Below are 21,748 nucleotides of genomic sequence, written 5' to 3' on the forward strand. Positions count from 1 at the left end.
TTGTTTATTATTTTTTTAGCCCTTTACTACCCCACTGCAGGCCAAGGGTCCCCTCAAAACGAGGGGATGGGGTTAGGCCTTGAGTCCACCCCATCATAACGCATTATTGCATTGTGAAATAATTTTGCTGAAACTGAAAACCCTTGTGTAAGTGGTAAGTTACATACAGCTACTCGATATGGGAAATCAGATTACATCATCTCCAGTCTCCACCGCCGTAACATTAAAATAAAGAAAAAGATGTCTAGAACTTTGACTATAAACTAGAATATATAAATCATACGAGGTAAGTGCTTCTCGGGGTAATTGACCGCCCTATCGATGTCACCGCAAACTCCATTATAAAAGTGCTCAGTAAATATTAGTAATTCACCTTAATCAAATAATCCGATAATTCGAATAGGTGTATGAAGTAGTTATGGACGGCTTGATAAGAACATTTCCTTTGCACGTAAACTAAAAATGAACTCTACGAAATTGTTCAATAAAATAAACCTTCTGAATATTATTACCAAAGTGACTGAATCTTCTTTTAATGGATTACAAGTCTTAATTAAACACAGTACAAAGCCACAATATTTTGAAGACTAGACTGCCTGTGGTATCATTCGTATCTTTATCGACTTCACATATACACACGCTAAATAGATTCACTTTAGTAGGCGGTTGGTGGTAGTCCTTAGATAGAGTTTGTACATTTCATAAGTGTCTTTATTCGTACAATAAACCATACTATGTAACAGAGGGTAATCTTATTGCTTAATTATTTATTTAACTATCCAATATTGCTTAAGGAAGTCTATAAGGCTCGAGGCGATCGTAGATTGTATCGTTTTTTGGTCTCTGATAATATGATGTCAATGAATCATATGAATGTCAATTGCGTAAAAGACGCCTTTTTATAAAATTACACTATAGGTCAGTTCATACGAATACTAACAAAATAAAACAATTATATCCATAACAGGACGTTTATTAGCCGATGATAATAATATTGAAAGTACTATCACAATATCTATTGTCTACATTGAACAGCTTACATAACATTTACTTGTGTATATGATCATAAATACATTAGTAAGTAACTATATATAATTGTGGAACATTGTATGTAGTTAAAATTGTCTAATAAACTATGCTAATCGTCGTAGTAGTTGAGTTGCTCGACGATGTCCGTGTAGTTGGATTTGCGACAGTTGGTTGGACGGCAACCACGGCTCTTGATAAGACGACGACAGCTCTTGCCGTCGCCTGATGCTGAACGCTATGAAAAAAAAAACAGTAGTCATTTTTACAGATAACCAATCAATTTGACGTTTGAAAAGCGATTATTAAATGCTATCTGATAATGCCTAATAGATTTCAATAAAATAAAACATTTGCATACTGTTTAAACAGTTGCTATTAATTACTTATTTTCAAGGAACAAATGTTATCCAAATAGATCATCAGAAACAGGTATTCATTTAGTGTATTGAATGTGTTCTTATACCAAATCGTAAGTAAAGTAACTTAAGTTATCATTCCTTAGTTCAATTTTCCATTTCTAAAGATCATATAAACAAAACGACTTGATAACGTTTGATATAAGTCGGCTAAATAAACGTATCATATAGAATTATGTAGTATAACTTACCGAAACATGTCTAAAATTAAGTTTTATTGCGAATTTGCAGTCCCCAGTACACTCGGTCCATCCGAGCCACGGGCCCACCACGCAGTTTGCCTCGCCTGAACTTCCTAAACATAACACATTTAGTAAAACTAACCATTTAACTTGACTGCATTTCTTTTGAGTATGAGTATAAAATTTTCCCGGTATTTTACACGCTTTCACATTAAGTTAAGCTTTTAAAACCTCATCAAATGTCAATGAGTTCTAGACTATATTCAAGGTTTATGGCTGAACTCGAACTTTGCCAGAATGTTTCTACGATTTGTCCTGTAAATCGTCGTGTTAATACAAGTCGCTAAATATTAAATCAATAAACAACAAATTATCGATAGCATATTGCATAAACATATTTGAATTCGCGCAATATCTAATCTTTACGACGCATCGGAAGTAACGAACTTTGGACCTAACGGAGTAACGATACTTCAAAATGTATCCAAGATATCCATGTTTTGTTAAGGGAGACTGATAATGTTACCTTCGCAACATGGCCTTCGAAATACTTCAAATATTAAACGAATCTGTGTAATTACGATAACATGTTATAACCAACACACATTGTGTAATAAAATACTATCAATAACATAAATTGAAAATTTTATATTGCAAATTGAATTTGTGCTAAGAAAAAACACGCGACGGACTTTATTACGATGAAAGATGTATATTGTTTTCTTTAAATTATGAGTTTACAACTACCTAAAAGACGAATTAAATACTTACCTGATAGGTATTTCGTAATGACTACAATCTAATCCAAGCTTAAGCTAAAATTGTACCTGGTCTATCCGATAAATTTGAAAATACCTCTAAATTAAAATTACGAGTACAGGATTATGATTATAGTTACTTTTTCGTCAAGTGATAGTTACCACAGATTTTTTACTTAAACTATGGAGATAAATTTCAATAGTTATTTATTTTCTACTGGTCGTTTTTGCTTGTATCGATCTCTCCACTTTTATAATCTCAATAAAAAACACAAGTGAAAAAACTTACTTAGGTACTTAAATTTCGGGGGTGTTTCCACTATTTCACTTCTTTAAATTATCCGTCATTATAAAAAGACTGTTTGCAGTAACGAATACTGTAGTTATTCATTATTTCAATTTAAACACAATCCCAGGTGGTGTGTCTGTAGATCTTAGCTCAAATTGTGAGGGCCTTCTAATATACAATTTAACATGTGTATTCCTCCGGGTTTCGAGCAAACTTCAGACTTAAACGTAACCTTATGAATAATATTATTTTTGTTTACACTCCAAACAAACAATAAAGCATGACATTGCGTGATTTAGACGATTTTCACTTCTTTTACTATAAATACGAAAAGTCATACACAATATAGTTTGTTTAGAGTTCAATCGTATGTTACAATTTTGCAGCAATTTGATGCTATTATAAATTTTGACTTGCTCTGTTCATGCCAATTGGTGCCACAAAATAGAATGCTTTACAACCAATATAACTGTGCTTACCCTGTGAGGCATCAGAAGCGTGATGATATGTAAGCATGTAAAAAAATATGATGAATACTATCTAATACTGTTCATATTTACACTATACAAGGACTATGAGCGTGCAAAGATTAAATTTTGCATGATCACTACTAACTTGCTGTCCACCTTCTAAATTATGGGTTAGTTCTAAGTTTTAGGTTCCTATTTGGTTAATTTCTACTTCTATACATAAGTTATTCTAAAACTGACAAGGATCACACAATGCTGTATCTAGTCATCTAGGGGCTACTGAGTCACCCTATTTCATTAGAAAACTCAAATTTAACGTGTGATTTTATGTGCAAAAAGTATGACTAGATTGCAATTAGACGATTGTTCTTATTGACATTTCAGCAAAGATGCATCGTTAAATTATAAAATATTGTTCCCCATAATTCATTTTTCATTTTCATTAGTTACATCCAAAAACACGCATTTTTTTTTATTCGACCACTTAAAATTTACGGTATTGCATCAACAGATCCATAGCAAAGCAAATGTAATTCTTAAAGAAAGCGCATCTGTATTCAAGCTGTCTTTAGTAGTAGATCGCTCGTTTGCGATCCTTTGCAAATGCAGCAAGATATTCGAAGCATAAATATGTTGTAATGTTAGCGCTGTGCACTTTAACCCTCCTTTCCTTTCGAGCCATGAACTGGAGTTCATAGCAGCTACATTACAACTAATTCTTCTTGGCTCTTACGACCTGCGCACGCATTAGAAAAGGTTACCAACATGATAAAGCTAAACTCTGACATTTTGCTACGGAAAGGCGTGAATTGGTTCAAATATAATATCTACAAGATATCATCGTATGCACTTTACAATATATCGTGCTGAGCCTACCTACTAAAATGAATATAGCTAATTTAAAATATTATTTAACAAAACTTGCCGTAGAGTGGAGCTGGTATATCATTCTGAATAACTTCGTTGTCCACGCGAGATGGCGTTGGCTTTACCTTCTTTGGATTGGGCTCGGTCGGGGTCTTGGTTTCTGTAAACAATAAAGCATCATAGGAATCTATACTGCCTCAAATAATCATCACGATTTTGAAAGGTCTGTTGTCTATGACACAAAACATAGGCTTTCGATAAGAACATACCGACTTGTGTCGTGAAGACTGACCGTTATGTTGAGTGGTGTTGAGGACGGTCCTGCACGCTTGCAGGCAGTGGTCTCGAGTGCGGAAGTTGTTCGCGTTGCCGCCACAGCCGCTGAAGCCGAAGGGCTCGCATACGCCGCGCGCCCACTCGTAGAACCAGCGCTCCTCGTAGCCGCGGCAGTAGCCCACTGACATCGGGAGCTTGCAAACCTCTGTGCAGACGAACAAAAACGTATTATTTAAACTACATCGCTACTAAATAAGGCTGGCGATCCCATCGGGCGCTAGATTACCGTTGCTGTAGGCGACGTGCACCTTCACGTGTCTCTGTTCTGAGAGTCCAATATTTTAATACTATTCTAGCGTCTAGTAGAAGCCCCAAGAAAATACTCTGTCCTAAGAAGGGCCAGGGAAGAAACTGTTCTCATATTGACATTAAGGTTAATGAGAAACAATGTCAATATACCTGGAGGCACCGTGACATTAGCGCAGCTGGGATGATCTCCGTCGCACAGAGCCTCCTGCTGGGTCAGCGTGAACTGGCACTTGTTGATGTGCTCCTGATATGCCTTCTCTATAGCTGGGTCGTCTGCCGTCATGTTATCCGGTGGTAGTGCCTGAAATCGCATTCTTTGTAACATTTCTTGTCACACATACATACGTGATATATAAGATATTAACCCCCGTTTCTGAGTTACATTTCAATAGCATAAAACTCATATAAAAAAACGCTATTGAATAGATAAACTACCGTTAAAAGTTAGGTTTAAAATTTACCAAACGTATTTCGTTCAGGCTCAGGCATGACACAAAAAAATTGCATTGGCTAAGCAAAACGTTTAATGTTTCATTAACGGTATAAACACGTACACGTGTTTGCAATAAACTTACTATTGACTGCAGCTCCGCAAATCGCCGGTTCCATTTGTTGAGCAGTCTACGCGACATTTCCTGCTGCAGTTTGAAGTCATGCACCAGATACAGCCGAGTACGTATCTGTCGGCCACGCCCGCACTTCGACGAGCAGGGGGACCAAGTGCCCCATGGCGTCATTTTACATTCACCTTGAGTTATATCCTGAAAGCAAAATGCAAGGGAAAGCAATTTTTTTACATAATTATAAAGTATGATTGAAACTAAGTATCAAGCAAATAGAATCAATATTTTTACCAAACTACTATTGTGGGTCGTTAGAGAATTGGTTTGGATTTGCCCCAATTATTTACTGGGGAAATGATTTGACCCATTCATTATTCTATAGAGCAAGTTTTTGTAAGAATATTTCATAGAATAACAACTTACGACGAAGAACCAATCGAAGTTTGTGGCGTTGTTTGTACGGTTTCCGGGCGGTCTGAAATAAAACGAGTTCATCAACAATCATTTACTCGACAATTTTGCGCAAAATACTGTGTTTACATTTATTACATAACATCACATCTTACTTCTCACAAGGTCCTATATCACAAGGCATGGCCTGACTGAGGATGGTTCTAGCACGGTATCCGATGTGGCAACGTTTGTAAGCTCTCTCCCGCACGTAGTGTCGGGTTCGAGCGCGAACTCCGCACCCCTCGCAAGGAGACCACTCGGACCAGGGCGACACGGCACATGGACCAGTTGACTCAGCTGGATCTGGCTCATATTCTGATGGGGCACTAGAGTACAAAAAGAATATTTAAACTCTAGGATTTACAAAACTTAAGTGTAGAATTATGCAAACTAGGTATTTACTCTTTAAGTCAATTATATGAGTATAGATACCGGCAATGCATCCGTGGTCCATGACACCTCTTGTAATCAGTGAGTGGAATCCTGCAAGCTTCGGCGTAAGCACGTGTGGGCCACACATACTGGCGCTGGCGCGTGGCGCGGCCCGGACCGCAGGATACGCTGCACGGGCCCCACACGCCCCAAGAGTGGACGGCACATGCTCCACCCGCCAAGTTACCAGTACCATGGGACTCTGACATTCGTTCTACACCATCTACACCTGAAATAATGGTACGGTAAAACGAGTATCGAAAATGCTTAGTTTTTTTTTTCTTGAGGTGCCTGATCGAAATTAAACTGTTGTAAAATATGTAAATAACCCCTTTCCTTGTCCTGATCTGTTACCGTAAAAACAGCACATAAAACTAGTTTTCTCAGTTAAACTAGTAAGAGTGAGATGATATCTTTATTTTACCTGGTGTGCCGTCACAACTCCGCTCGTAGAGGCGTAACCGTGTTAGTTTTAATTTAGCGAAGGGTCGCATTTCTCCCTCCGTGCTGTAGAACGGAGACCGAACATCGCGGGGCCAGTCTGGACGCAATGCACGAACCGGAGCTGCAGGGACTGTAGGCGACCGACGAGACTGTTGAACCAAAACGATTAGCTTGTATTTTAAGCCCTTCTATGATTTCTACCGAACATGGAATTATAAGGTTATTCTACCAGAAAATCTCGATAACTAAATGTTCACGGCTAAGTTATCTGTTATAGAACATAAAAACAAACTCACCGTGTAACTGAGTCCATTGTCAGTGCCAGCATCGTAGGGGTAGAGCGGGATGGAGGCAGACATACTCCACGTACAATTGGAGTTGCACAGCTCCAACGCCGACACCCCCACGATCCAGTCAGGAGACGGAGCAAGCTTAGAAGCCAGAGAAATGAGATGATGTTTGGCGTCTACTCGGAACACCGCGAAAGTGTTCGGTGTACCTGTCCCATCCACTTGCTGCCATGATATACCACGAGCTTTGATTATTGTCCTAATGTGGTCGCTCTGTGGATGTTGTAAAGGTTAATACTTATATACCAATAGACATTTTTTTAGGAAAGAAAACCAGTACGTGCGCCCTCCATTTATTGTGCTTAAATCTAATAGTTGACCTGCTAAAGCGGTCTTCGTGAATAGTCCCTCATTATTAAAGGTGTATGCAAATTATAGAATATTGTGCGACCTACCTTTGACCTACAGTTACCTTGTTTCTTATTCTTACCTCAGACTTCAGTTCCTTTTCTAGAGCAGTGGTGGTGCCATCATCAGCGAGGCGCCTGACACCAGGGCTGGCAACTCGTCCCTCCTGCCACACTCGGTAATGTGCGGTGTGTGAGGCACCAATGACGTCACTGAAGTGTGCACGCGCGCTCTCGGGCGGAAACTCACGAGGGTGGGTATTCCGAGACCAGAGACCCTCAAAAGTTACCTATAGGAAATTATTTTGATGAACATAAACAATGTCATACAATATCTCCCAAAATTGAATACCATATCTTTATAACAGAGTTGAAAGCTGAAAGAAATTGGGTTTATACCAAAAGCAACTCCCGCGTCATAAGCTTACAAACATACATACAAACATACAAACAAACATAATATAAAATCATGCTCTCATTGACCTAATACGAAATGAACCTCGTCATATAAGAATTAAGATAGAGCCGCCCTAAAATGTCGTAGACAGAAAAAAACAGAGACACAAAATTGCTATAAAGTACTGTTTTATTTGTTTCCCTCACCTCGTATTTGGCCTCATCGCAAGCACAGCAAGGTTCCACTATAGGCGGTAGTTTAGCGAAGTTGGAGGGCGCGGCGGGTGCGACGCACAGTTCGCGCACTAGCACGGACCACCCGCCCTTGCCAGCGCCGCTGCTTGTCAGAGGAAACGGACCAGCCTTCGCACACATACGGACGCACGCGTTTTTTATATCTGCTGGTGCATTCCAGATTACCTGAATAAATAAACAATCTGTTCACTCAAACTGTTTCTAACGTTGTTTCTATTAGTAACGTAGACGTTTTAGGTATTAATGTGTCGCGAATGTAAGATCGGGCATCCTTATTATTAACCATGTCTACTTAAATTAAGCAAATCGTACATTCTTGATCTTTTTTACATAAAGTTACTAACTACTCTACTTTAAACTTTAGTAAATGTTATTAGTAACCTGGACTTCAGTCTTAGGATGCGCTGTTGCATTATCAACGGCTGGTATACAATGTTCGTGTATCTTCGCCTGGGCGTCGTAAGCTTGGAATGTACCCAGTGACTTGTTTTGTGGTTCTACCGGTGGATTGTCCACTTTGTCAGCCTTCACCGGCTCACTGCGATACTCCACCCATATTGTAAAACCTATGAATGGAGTTGGCCCTTGACCGCTGTCGATACCCTGGAGAGTTACTGTGTAAAAAAAATTGTTTGTCATATACGAATCTCTGCAAATCAACCAACAATTACGAAAGTAATTACTTAATAGAAAATGACTTTATCTTTAACACTATTTACTTTAATTGACCGCTAAATATGACCTAGTACGTTTTCTATCTAACAGACCTGTATAAAGCTCCCCAGGAAGGAACAAGTCTGGTTCTCCAGCGATTCCAAGGCGGTAATGTGAGTCTGCGGAGGGTGCATTAGGAGGTGCTCGCTCGCACTTGGACTTAGGTGCGGGCGTCGTTGTCGTTGTCGCCGCCGACTCCGCCGACGACAGCGACAAACACAGCCCCAATATCACCACACTGACACGCAACATTGCACTGATTAAAACACAGTTTAAACACATCATTTTCCCTACCCATAAACTACTATTACCGTACTGTACAAACACTGACTTTTGAATATTTGATTCAAAATAAACAGATGAAAAAAACACGTAACATAATACAACAATATCTGCTCAACCCTTAAACTGTCGAATCCTAAGTTTGCTCACCGTAATCGTTTAATTAACAGCATTTTATAAACTGCACAATAACTAGCCTGAATCTCCTTCCTTGTTTTACCTTTTAGGGTGAAAGGGGTGTTCTGATTACACTACCTACACCCCCTGGGGGGGGTGGATTGACCGGCGCATCGCTCTAATTAGTTGTTCGAGCGGCCCCGTGCTGCCGTTTCGCATTAATTAATTTACGGTTGCACCGGATCTATACGTTGTACTTACATCTGCGTATTATGTAAAAAACGTTATAGTAGCTACTCTGATGGTGATTAATGCAATATTTACGTTATAGTAACTAAAAAGGGCCACGCGCCTGATTGATGCAACATTGCACTAAAATGCTATTGCTATTTCTTGCATATATAGGTACGTGTGAACATAGTTTTAAATTAATGAAGGTACTAATAATCCGCAAAAGTCTATTCACCTCTATACTATCACTTAACTTTAGTTCATACGTTGCAGTCTTTGGGTATAAGTAGCAGAATATAAAAATCTGAGTAAAAATTTACCATTATACCTATCGATTTTCAGTGGCAATCAACTACCTACTTAAAAAACCCGGAACAATACGTCTCCGAAACTCTTAACTCTCAATGCTGCTCTTAAAAACCTGTTGAGACTGTAACATTTATAAATGTAGAGATCGCAACGCAAAGCTTTTTTCAAAACAGTGAAAATACAGTATGCAGTTATTCCGATTAAATAGACTTAATTAAAACATTATTATTAAGAATAATTAATTATACTCAGGAAAGGTAATTAATTAAGTATTTGGGAGACGGTAAACTAGAATATCTTAAAGGTGATGCTTTATATTGTGGAGTTGTACACAATACGTTGGTGGGTAGGTAAATTAACCCAAACATATTTATATTCTTTGGGAACCGGTGAAATAATTAGCTAAATTAACTTAAGGAACTAAAACTAGTTCTGTTTTGAAGAATTTTCTAATATTCTCAAGATAGGCAGGATGGTAGTAATTCATTTGCAAAGAATAGGTACCCTGTAGATGGACATCCGCTACCGGCAACTACTTAATAAAAAAAACGAGATAACATCAAGTGCAATTTGCACAAAATCGATTGCTCTGCAAAGTTACATGGAAGAGCTATTTTTAGCGAACCATTTCATAGGAATGACAGGGCTGTGATAGATTCTTATGTAACGGCAAATAACTAACTGGGTGTTTAACAGTTGTAACTTGACGAAATAGAATTAATTTTATATTTTGTTTGCAAACACATAATTATTAACTAGACATAGGTAACTGTTCAAGTTTTTATATTCTACAACCTTCAATCTTTACTATTTCAAACTACCTAATACCTGCCGAAATTAACAACGAATATAGTACCTATGTATTAATTTTATTGCAAACTTATATTATGTAAACAGTGTGTTACGAAACCGTATATTCTAAAACAATAATAAATTTCTATATTTCGGGGAAATCAATATTCTACCAATGATTGAAATTGCATCGTATCTGCATCCTTCAACAAACTACCTATAGAACTACAATCCGGGTTTTGTCATAACAAAGAGAGGTCATCAACCCTTTACACGGTAATTTAATACATGCAATACAAGAAAGCGTCTAACACGAAATTTAATATTTTAATTAGCTTAGTTTTAGTAAAAAATCCAGAGAAATACGCAGTATACGTACAGTGATTTCATATTATATCGCGATATATGCGTGCACAACGGGAGCTGCCGTGAGTGGCGCCCGCCCTACATTCCCGCCTTGCGAAGGCCGACTGAACTCTCAACCCCCGACGGCAGTCACACAGCCAATACGACCTTTCGCTCCTGTATTGCTTTCCTTGTTCGCTATGTGTGTACTTGCCCAATAATTGCTGGTAATTGATTTTCAGCGCCCCTTGCTCTCCCAGACCGGGTGCATAGGGTGCGCGGCGGGGTGGGGTGGTGCCAACATTGAAGTTAACAGATTTAATAGTGAGGGAACACGGGAATGATGTTAATTTAAAACGATCGTATTTTTAAAACTGCAATGTTCCGTTCGATGTTCCCACTTTCGAAGGGCAATAACGAAAGTAAAGTCAATTGAGATGATGAGAAACAAAAAAGGGTATTTGAAAGCCAAACAAGTTTATATTTCTAAGAAACTTTTATTTAATAAATAAATAAACAGGTATCAAATATTATAATAAGAATAATACATTAAGTAAACATATACATTGCAACACATTGGTGATTACAAAATAGTTAATCTATATTATAAGACGATTTATATCTAAAAACTTGTGACTAATATATTTTATTCCATTACTGATCTAACTTTTGATTGAATGAAGGTAAATCATTTACGCTACAATTAATAAGTCATAATTTACGTACTACAATATTATAGAAATATAGATAAGTATCTATTTTATGTACTTTATTGCACTATAATAATATTTAAAAACGCTTTGGTAATACCAGTACTAACTTTCAATGGCACAAAGTAATGACCTGCAAGTTAGGCCCATTCACTTTAAAAATAATCTACATTTCGTTTTTCGTTGCCACTATCTGATATAGGTCACTTATAAATATTCAGCGAACATTCGGCGAATATTCGGCGAAGTATAAGTATTTATTAAATGTAAATAATGATTGAATAATACCAATAATGTGTATACTTAGGAAGAAAAGCGTATCAAAATCAATGTGGAATTAAACTTAAATTACTAAGAATCTGGGACCAACAAGTCAAAGACCAAACAATCCTAAATGAGTCTATCAAATCTACTATTTAATCTTAAAATGCTTTATTAATCACCTCTATTTATTTCTATAGATAAGTCAAGTAAATCACAATGTTAATTCTTGCTGTTTTGACTTATCTACTACTGCTATTATGCCAAAAGTCGAATATCTAGAAACTGGGTCCTGAGCTATCACCTTAGTAAACATCTAAAAATCACAAATTGAGAAGAAAAGTTATTCAGAAAGCACTATCCCCTACATAAGTAGGGCTCGTCTTATAAATGCCTGCGTCAATGTACGTATGAAACATCATCTTTTACACGCCACGCTACAATACAGTCGTCTTAAATTGACATTTATCTCTCTCGTGCTCTATCTTCCCTCGTAGCAAACAGGTACTGTTGTACTGATCGTTCGATTCCTCGGTTCTTCCATAGATGTTTAAGATTGTGGTCTATTAGGTAGATGATCTCGCAACTCCAACACATGCTCCACGGGCTGTGGTCGACCGTCGGGACCAACGCGCGCCGGCACCATCACTCCATCAGCCACCATCTTGTTAAATAGATTAACGAGTTTAATTGCCTCGTACTCTTTCTGTGAACAATACAAACATACCAAGTTATAAGACCAGAATAATAAAAAGAGAATAAGTTAAATCCATCATATTTTTTATAAAGGCATCACTACTAACTACTTGAGATAATATATTTGAACTAAAATATTACGATTTTTATTCTGATTCTGTCATTAGTCATACACTTTACTTAACGACACATGTCAGTCTATCGACTCTCAATTATGTCGATAAAGAAATTGAGTAATCCTTTTTAGTTTTGATAATTAATAGGTCATACCTGTTCTTCAGTCATGCCATCGAATGGGTTAGCTCGTGGAGGGCGCGTGCAGCCCACGACGGGATCAATGTGCGGCTGTGCCTCGAGGTACTCCTCTGTGTCGGAGTCATCACTGCTCGACGAGTACTCAGCGCCGCGCCCGCCGCTCAACAAACCTTTCTGAGCCAAGTGTCCCGCGGCGTTACCGAACCCAGTATATTTCACCATCCGACCCACTACAAATAAACAGGGCGTTTATTAAAGAGCAATTATATTTGAAGAAGTACTAAGTCTTGAAAAATATTAAGTTGTTGGACACACTCCACACTCCTTTCATCATCTGCAAAGTCAAGCAAAGTGTACGAAATAAGCATGAATTGTTTGTTTTCCGTACATATTGTCGAAAATTTTTAATGCTCACCTTTCTCTTTACACAGGACAAACAAGAAATCTTCAACCAAGTTTTTAATAGAAGTGACAGGTGACGTAAGAAGCCTGCACAGTTGATTCCTGAGCGTGTTGCCTTTCTCTGGGGGTCGAGAGACATCACGCAGCGGCGGTAGCACCACCTGCCTCAGGAACTTGCGCTGAGCGCGACACCCACGAGCACTTTTATTCAATACTGTCAAAATTGGAGACAAATTCTCGTTCTGGTTCTCAATGCTCTGAAAGTAAAATTAAGTTTATAACACTAAAGTGAAACAGTTTGTCTAAGTGTAGCACTAGTTAATGTAAATATACACTCACCATCTCTAAATTGAATGGTTTAAAATTAAAAAGGTTTGAATTTTGGGTATCACACTCTAATGGGCGCTCCACATTCTCAAGAGAATCTCGCGAGAACACGAGAAACGTGAATGTGGAAGCGATTCGCGTATTCTTCTCAAGTTCGCGCTGAGAATCTCTGGAGATTCTCGCGTGAATGTCCCGTGTGAATGTGGAGCGCCCTTTTGAGATTCTTACATAACAGTTACATTTTAAAGTCAGTTAGTAAAATATTTAGAAGGATATTAATCAAAATGTCTCAAAACCGATTACGATTAACACACAAATCAATGCATAACAAGTAAGTATACTCACTGTTGTCATCAGCAATTTGTATTGTAACAATGTAATGAGAGCATGTATAGCTCCTACATTGTGTCCATCATATACATATTCTGCTATCTCATCCTTGCCCAGCAGTGGTGTTAGATGTGGGTAGAACATAGGCGGGACACTGAAATACATATAGTTAATTTCTTCATAATGTCATTGCAACTGAAAATAATTCTACAGTCCCCCTGTATTGTCCAGATGAAAATATTTCCCAAGTAAAAATGAACTTTTGTGTTAACCCTGATGTTAACTTTGTGTACAAACTGTAATCCAAATCCATTTAGTTGTTTTAGCATGAAAAATAATAGATGTACATACATCCTCACAAACTTTCGCATTTATAATATTAGTAGGAAATATGCCTATTGCAAGTCTTTTAAAAGGATTGTTTTTGTGCTGCAGGAAAATCATACAAAATAATTTTACCTTGTCAACAAATTGGCAATATTACTTCTTAACTCCATAAGTTTTCCTTCAGAAGTGGTATGTGCATTCAGCAGGGACATCAGGAGAGGCATCAGCTTCAAGTACATGGCTTCTTCTGTCTTATTAGCCGGTTCATCTAAACCTGACCTGATCAGGTTGAACTGAGTCTTCAATATCTCGCACACTATAGCTTGCTGGTTGTGCTATAAAAAAGAAAGTGTACTGTTTAGTTTTAGCTTTCAATTATATTGAACTTTAGAAGTTATGCCTATTCCTCCATTTTCCTGTTGCAGGAAACGTAACATTGTACTACTTTGCAAGTCAATGGACTCTATAATAATTGAGCAAGTAGGCTAAGCAGGAGACTAATTTTACAACTTAAATATTTTTTTAAAATAAGTACCTCTAGTAACCTATGGTGAGCTCCTTCGATCAATCCACTGCTACTTGAAGCTTCATCACCATTACACATTGAAGCTTCAGACAATATGTCACCCAAACAATTTGTCAAATGTTCCATGCCATGCAGTTCATCTCTGATCTTAATTTGGATATCATCTCTCAAAGCAGTCAAAATGAATAACAGTTTCAAATCAAAAAGCATAATATCCTCCTTGAATGGTATCTTTTTATATATTTTTATTCTGGCAACTAAGCCATTAGCAATAGATGTATTGGCACACAGTGCACATGCTACTTCACAGTTGAATGTTAAGTTACACAAGCATTTTAGAGCTTCCACAGCCACATCTTTCTCTACAGGGTCCAGAGGAACCATTGATTCATCCCCAGTCCCGTCATAGTTATATAAGCCAGCTCTCTCTATAAGGGTAGTTATCCATCTCTCACAAATCAAATTTTCCAGTTCAGACTTATCGCGGCTGGAATGTAACACATACAACAATAAATTATTATTAATATCATTATTTGATAAATATTTCTAAGTGAAACACATTGTATAAATACAGACCTTAACACCCGAATAGCTGCTAAACACGAAGCATGAACTGGAGCTGATGCCTTATTTTGAAGATGTTGGAATAAAGCTGTCCAAAGAAGAGCTCTGTTGTTTTTTTCAGCCAGATTCGGAAATTTAAAAACTTTTTCATTCTGAAAGGGTAATATAGTTTCAGACCTATGTAAAGGTAGAGAAAATTAATGTTATATAAAATAATTACATATTTATATATCTTACAAATTTCAAAAACCGCTCTAGAATTTGCTGGATTTGCTCGTAATCATTTCCACTGAGTACTTCAATTTCACTTTCTTCCATGGTTGTGATATGATTTTCGATGCCTAACACAACACGTCCAATCTGCAGTAAATGGTAATAATTTAATTAAGAACAATTAGTCACCAATAATTAGTAAAATTTTGCAATTTGAGCAAAATAAATATAGCGATTTAGCGAAGTATACACAGACTTCTGTACCACAGACTGCCAATGTTTAATGTCAAATCAACCGTTGATTAACAACGTCATACCACAGGTAATTAAGTGAGTATATTACCCTCACTTACTGTCTGCTATTATTTATTCTGTGTAGATAAGTTTAGGTAGGATGATATTACGAAACTGAAAATTTTCAAAACTTTTATCTTCTTATCTTAGTTTAGTACGGTACCTACCCTTTTTTTGTCTGCACGCTGGTTACCACGGCGTACCGGCCACCGCGACTCTAGTCATCTGCTGGTTGTTGTTGTCAATTTTGACATTGACAATTGACACTTCGAATCGAACATATTTTCGATTACCCCTTGATGGGAATCGGATATTTTTATTTCTAAAAACCACTGTATTGAAAGCCTGAAAATGGCTACAGCTGCGCTCACAGGTCAATTTGTGACTAAAATCAAACGTAAGTTTTAATAAATACTAATAAGCACTATAATCGCCGATATAAACTCTTACATAATTGTATAAACGCACGCAGAACTTCCAGTTTAGCTTTAAAAACATGAAACCTTTATCAGTAATTTGCTATTGTGATATTGAACATTGAAAGTCTGAAACAGTTACTCCATTATTTCAGCCGTCAACGGGGCGGTGAGCATTGTTTATACCAAGACGGCGTCATATGCTACGGACAACAAGAGTAAGCCTAACCTGGCGTCTTACAAACGCGGTACTGGAGGTCGCTCTAGCTTCAATGGAATGGTAGCAACAGTGTTCGGTTGCACTGGTTTTGTCGGCCGTTATGTCTGCAACAAGCTGGGCAAGACTGGTACACAGGTGAAGTTCATAATATTGGTTTATTATAATTACTTACTCCGTTGGCTCAACGACCCAAAAAGTGGCTTGGCCTTCGACACGAGAGAACACCACTTTGCCTGATCTTTGGCCACTTCTTCCCAATCACTTTATTTACTTGGTTTATTATTATCAACTAAAATTGAATTTAATCGTCTCATAGCAGATTTTAGCATCTGATTTGGTTGAATGAATGGCTTTCATAATAATTATGTTTAAATTTCAGATGATTCTGCCCTACAGGGGTGACTTTTACGATGCCCAGAGATTGAAAGTATGTGGTGATTTGGGACAAGTACTCTTCACCCCATTTGACCTCAGGGATGAGGAGTCTATTGCGAAGGCTGTCCAACACTCTAATGTTGTTATCAACTTGATTGGACGTGACTATGAGACCAAGAACTTTAAGTACAATGACGTACATGTTGAAGGACCGAGGCGCTTAGCCAGGTATTGTAATCTTATAACAATATCTCTCTAGACCTTATTTGACCGTTGAAGCATATAGACGTGCTCTTATGCATTATTTAATATAGTTTATAATATATTGACCTCCTTTAGAATTTAATTGTGTAGTGCGTTGACAATGCAAGCTTGCAAATTCCATCGTTAGTAATGAGTTTATAAGTTACGGGTACGTGTATAATAGATAGAAATACTAAAATGGAGAACAGCCCCTGCACCCCGAGTAGGTCGCCTCAACACTCCACTTCCGTGTCTCTTGAAGTGGTGTCTACAGCAGAGTTGCAGAGATGGATGACGACCATTGAGACATATTTGAATGAAGTGTGCTCCATATCCACCGAGGGTAAACTAAACTCGGATCAAAAGCTAAAAATCTCAAACTTATGTCGCAAAGTTGGGAAAGGAACGTCTGAAATGGCGGTTCTGTATCAGTCGCTGAAGCAGCAAGCCCTGGACTTATCAAGTAAGAATGAAGCTCTGAAAGAAAAGTGCGACCTGACAGAACATATTATTGCACTCAAGCAGACGGTCCAGGAGTCATCGACCGTTGGAAATGTTTCGTTTGCCGATATGGTCAAAAAGGGAGCTAATAGTTTTGTTCGACCCGCTAACCTCAGCTCTGTCGCCGTATACCCGAAGGATAAACAGAAATCTAGCGACGAGACGAAAAACCTTGTACAAAAAATAATTTTTCCGGAACAAATGAAGTTGAAGGTGCGCGGACTGCAGAAAACGAAAAACGGAGGCGTTATAATTAGCACGGAGACAAAAAATGATGCCGAAAAGTTGAAACAAGCCGTGCAACAATCTACGTTTGGACTCACAGCCGATGAACCCCAAAAGCGCAAACCTCGGATTGTGATCGTTGGGGTTCCCTCCGCAATGCCCGAAAAAGAGGTTTTTGCCTGCATATTCGAACAAAACATAGCCGAGAAAATTCCATCTTTGACACTTGAAACCTTTTTGACCACATGCAACTTAAGCCACAAATCCGGCAGGAAAGATGCCCCGAACTGTAATTATATAATTGAAGTCCCTGCTAATATTCGCAAGGCTCTCATCACTCAGACTCGTATATTCATAAACTGGACCTCTTGTCCTGTTAGGGACTTCACACTTGTAACTAGATGCTACAAGTGCCAGCAGTACGGGCATGCGGCAAAATCTTGCCGTGAAAGTCACACCATTTGTGGACACTGTGCGGCTACGGGACATAAAATAGACGCTTGTATATTGAAGCATACCATGGAGCATAAATGCGCTACTTGCACACGTTACAATAAGCCCAATAAACACCAAACAGGAATAGCAGAGTGTCCCGCTAGAAAAGCTGCTGAACAGAGATACATCAACTCTGTTGATTATGAGGGTGCATAGGCGTTTAATTAAGTTATTTTTCGTAATAATTATGTGTGTGAACTTTGTACTTCATTATTATATTACTTCATTTTTCACCAATGTAAACATTCCATCAAACACTACTGACCCACTTACACTCGATTCCTTAGTTAGCAAATTTCTGAACTGCGTCATTAAATGCTTGACCTAGATTTTTATTTTTGTTTCAATATGCATGTTTCGTTACTTAAGTTACATATTAGCATATTTTGTCATTTTTATATAATGATAGTGTATAGGTCCATTATAATCTTTATATTAACATAGTACTGCAATAATTGTGTTATCAAAGACTCTGACGGCCTTGTTCTCTGTCTCACCGTAACACAGGTACAAACCTAGCACGGGAGCTGGGGAATAATGTCTTGTTGGTCTGGAGTATGATACAGTTTTGTAGTGCTATCTAAACTTTACTTTGCCAGAAATTTTAACTATTATTATTTAATATCTAAATATTGTATAAGAAAATTTTTGTTTTTTATCAAAAACGCTCGCCGTATCTAAGAGCCTGTGATACAGGATTTATTTATCCTAATACAGGCTCCCTACGTCTTTATTATGTACCTACCTAATATTCTAACCATAAGACTTATATTAAACTTTATGTATTAATTTATTTGAATAAAATTGAATTGAATTGAATTGAATATAATATAGTTCTACAACTTAGTAGGGAGCTTTGGGTGGATGACTGGCAGAGGTGTTTAGAATTTAGAACATCAGTGACCCACAGGCTTATGCAGTGGATGTTACCCAGTTTGATACAGCTGTTTTATAATGGACTACAGAATTTGTGTATATCATGTAGATAAATTGTGCAAGCCTAGGCTCTGTAGTATTTATGTACTTTAGTATTATTAGTACTATGAAATTTTTTCAGTTTCTTTTTCTGGTATTCTAAGTAACAACACAACAAAGAAACACCAATATAATATATTGGTGTTTTGATTAACTTCATTTTTTTCATGTTGCACAAAAGCTGTAACTGGTGATACAACTAACGAAGGCCATATTTATGCTTAGTTTGGACATTAGTTTATGTTCTGTCTGCAATTTAATATAATAATATATTAATAACTAATCATTGGTCTATACTATTCTGAATATTATTAATAAATGAGTAAATGAGAGTGAATATTATGTTGTTTGCATGTCCTTCTTTTAAGTCAAAATGAATAAATGGAATTGGATAAAAAATGGCAAGGGTGAAAGATGATATCCCTGGGAAGAATTATTAAATTTGTAAAAATGTTCTGTTTATTGTTTACTAGCTGACCCACGCAACTTCGCTTGCGTCCAATTAGAGACAATGGGTAAAAATTTTCCCCCTTTTTGTAGAGTTAATTACTGGTACTCTGCTCCTTTTGGTCGTAGCGTGATGATATATGTATAGCCTATGTCCTTTCTCGGGTATCAAAATATCTCCATACCAAATTTCATGAAAATTGGTTCAGTAGTTTAGGCGTGATTGAGTAGCAGACAGACAGAGTTACTTTCTCATTTATAATATTAGTATGGATTTGATTGATTCTTAGAGAGATAGTTCTATTATGTTGCAATCATTTTCATTATTATGTTTTGCCTCTACCTATTTAATTAAATCATGTTTAATTTCAGAATCTGCCGAGAAATGGGAGTGGAACGTTTTGTTCATCTCTCATACCTCAATGCTACAGACAACCCTACTCCTCTGGTTATGAAGACTCCCTCTGGGTACAAAGTGAGCAAGTTCCTGGGAGAGTGTGCAGTTAGGGAGGAGTTCCCGACTGCCACCATTTTACGTGCTTCTGACATCTATGGATCTGAAGACAGATTCTTGAGGTGCTTACACTTGAATTTGATGAAATGTCTTCCAACACCTTTGGCCTAAAAATAATTGAATTTAAATTTAAGACACGTGGATTAAAACAATGCAGTTAGAATCGCGCCACGCGCTGCATGTCATTTTATTGTAGTGGTTGTTGTAGCGATTTTTTCTCGGTATCGTCTCCGCGCCTCTGCTGGATTTAGTTGGCCATCTATTTTAATTGTAGAATAGAAGTAATTGTAGAATATTTGAATTGGAATGTATTAGAGCCCCAGAATGATTATAATGACGCTTTGAAAAAGCCACGTTGTTTTCTGCTCAATCATACATTATGTTTACAGGGCCTTCGCCTCACCCCTGCGCATCAATGGACAGTACATGCCATTGTACAAAAACGGAATGGAGACAATCAAACAACCTGTTTACGTATCGGATGTCGCACAAGGCATTTTGAATGCTATCAGAGACCCTGACACTAGGTGCCAAATCTACCAAGCTGTTGGGTAAGCAAAAATAATACTTTGTTAATGTGCAAAAATACATCAGACTAAAGTTCGTTTTAAAAAAAATACCTTTCTTTGTTCATTGTGTCTAAGTACTATCTGCTTTTGGTATGTGGACAGTGGCTCCTCCTGTAATGAGTTCATTCCACTGTTGGATGTTGATATTTCGCCAGTGTCGCCATGATATATGAGAAATGTATCTCCAATAATAACCCTTAAAATATGTTTGTCTGAAATTGTAATTAATTATATTACATATTTTTCAGACCTAAAAGGTACTTGTTGGCTGACTTGGTCGACTGGTTCTACAAGCTGATGCGCAAGGACGAGAAGTGGGGCTACCAGCGTTACGATATGAAGTACGATCCCATTATCTTCCCCCTGAAAGTAATGCTGGTCAATCTAATATCACCAGCTTACCCCTTCGGCAGCTTGCATTGGGAGGGACTTGAGAAGGTAACACACTGTTTTAATGTCTGTCTTAGTTTATAGAAGTTAAACAGAAGATAATGATAACGTGAACCTAGCCGATATTTGGCTAAGCCTATTTTGTAATTTGTTTAACTCTTTGGCCGCCACGGTCGGCTATACTCGAAAAATCAGAATGTGCTCACGACGCTATATTTTTATCGCCATTTGCCGACGAAAGCGCCTTGAGCAACCTCTCTATTTTATTTTCTAACCTTTATAGGAATCTACAACTGACGTAGTGGACAACTCTATTCCTACGCTAGAGGACCTTGGCGTCAACTTGACTGCTATGGAAGACCAAGTGCCATGGGAGATGAAACCTTTCCGTGCCTACCAATACTACATGGATAAGATCGGCGAGTTCCCCAAACCTGACAACCCAAGAGTTCAAAGTGCTTAAATAGTAGTCAATCATTAATCAAATTATTGTAAAATAATCGAAAATTCTGTAATAATGTCAATATCACGCAGACATCAATAGAAATCTTGTAGATTGTTTTTAATAAATTATTTTCCGTTTCAATAATCACCCTTTTTTTGCTTCTCGTTTAACTCCCTGTGGGTAAATTCCTATGATACTGATAAATAACAAATTTCTAATAGATACACTGCTTTTTATTCAGTGGTATTTGTTATGTGGGTATAATTTAGTTAAGAAATATGTTTTATTGCTCAGAGTCAGCTCTGTTACAAAGGTATTTAAGATTCGTTGCGTCGCCTGAAGCATGGATTCGACTCCCGCAAAAAATCGTGCAACCGAAATGACTAGGTACTAAAACTTGTT

The 21,748-nt window shown here is 37.6% G+C and overlaps 3 protein-coding genes across 4 annotated transcripts; 1 reads left to right on the forward strand and 2 right to left on the reverse strand.

Annotated features, from left to right (window-relative positions):
* Positions 1–964: 964 nt before the first annotated feature.
* Positions 965–10,769, reverse strand: LOC142974373 (spondin-1-like). 2 transcript variants are annotated; one of them, XM_076116667.1, is made up of 16 exons: positions 10,661–10,769; positions 8,604–8,788; positions 8,218–8,450; positions 7,789–8,001; positions 7,269–7,475; positions 6,785–6,919; positions 6,469–6,637; positions 6,045–6,273; positions 5,726–5,938; positions 5,583–5,634; positions 5,172–5,357; positions 4,747–4,897; positions 4,304–4,492; positions 4,070–4,171; positions 1,637–1,740; positions 965–1,264 (listed from the first exon to the last, which is right to left on the reverse strand). In XM_076116667.1, the coding sequence occupies exons 1-16, from the start codon at positions 10,669–10,671 to the stop codon at positions 1,139–1,141; spliced, it is 2,505 nt and encodes an 834-aa protein (XP_075972782.1). In that variant the 5' UTR covers positions 10,672–10,769; the 3' UTR covers positions 965–1,138. The 2 variants fall into 2 exon arrangements, with proteins under 2 accessions (XP_075972782.1, XP_075972781.1); XM_076116666.1 differs by having other exon boundaries at positions 6,785–7,051.
* A 340-nt stretch (positions 10,770–11,109) lies between these two features.
* Positions 11,110–15,507, reverse strand: ric8a (ric8 guanine nucleotide exchange factor A). Its single transcript, XM_076116668.1, has 8 exons — positions 15,262–15,507; positions 15,037–15,176; positions 14,470–14,947; positions 14,067–14,269; positions 13,623–13,761; positions 12,964–13,207; positions 12,564–12,778; positions 11,110–12,303 (listed from the first exon to the last, which is right to left on the reverse strand). The coding sequence occupies exons 1-8, from the start codon at positions 15,340–15,342 to the stop codon at positions 12,148–12,150; spliced, it is 1,656 nt and encodes a 551-aa protein (XP_075972783.1). The 5' UTR covers positions 15,343–15,507; the 3' UTR covers positions 11,110–12,147.
* Positions 15,508–15,767: 260 nt separating this feature from the next.
* On the forward strand, positions 15,768–21,490 carry ND-39 (NADH:ubiquinone oxidoreductase subunit 39). Its single transcript, XM_076116669.1, has 7 exons — positions 15,768–15,928; positions 16,103–16,302; positions 16,547–16,770; positions 19,801–20,004; positions 20,332–20,493; positions 20,760–20,949; positions 21,185–21,490. The coding sequence occupies exons 1-7, from the start codon at positions 15,883–15,885 to the stop codon at positions 21,362–21,364; spliced, it is 1,206 nt and encodes a 401-aa protein (XP_075972784.1). The 5' UTR covers positions 15,768–15,882; the 3' UTR covers positions 21,365–21,490.
* Positions 21,491–21,748: the final 258 nt, after the last annotated feature.

This window comes from Anticarsia gemmatalis, chromosome 7 (assembly GCF_050436995.1).
Source record: "Anticarsia gemmatalis isolate Benzon Research Colony breed Stoneville strain chromosome 7, ilAntGemm2 primary, whole genome shotgun sequence".
NCBI lineage: Eukaryota > Metazoa > Arthropoda > Insecta > Lepidoptera > Erebidae > Anticarsia > Anticarsia gemmatalis.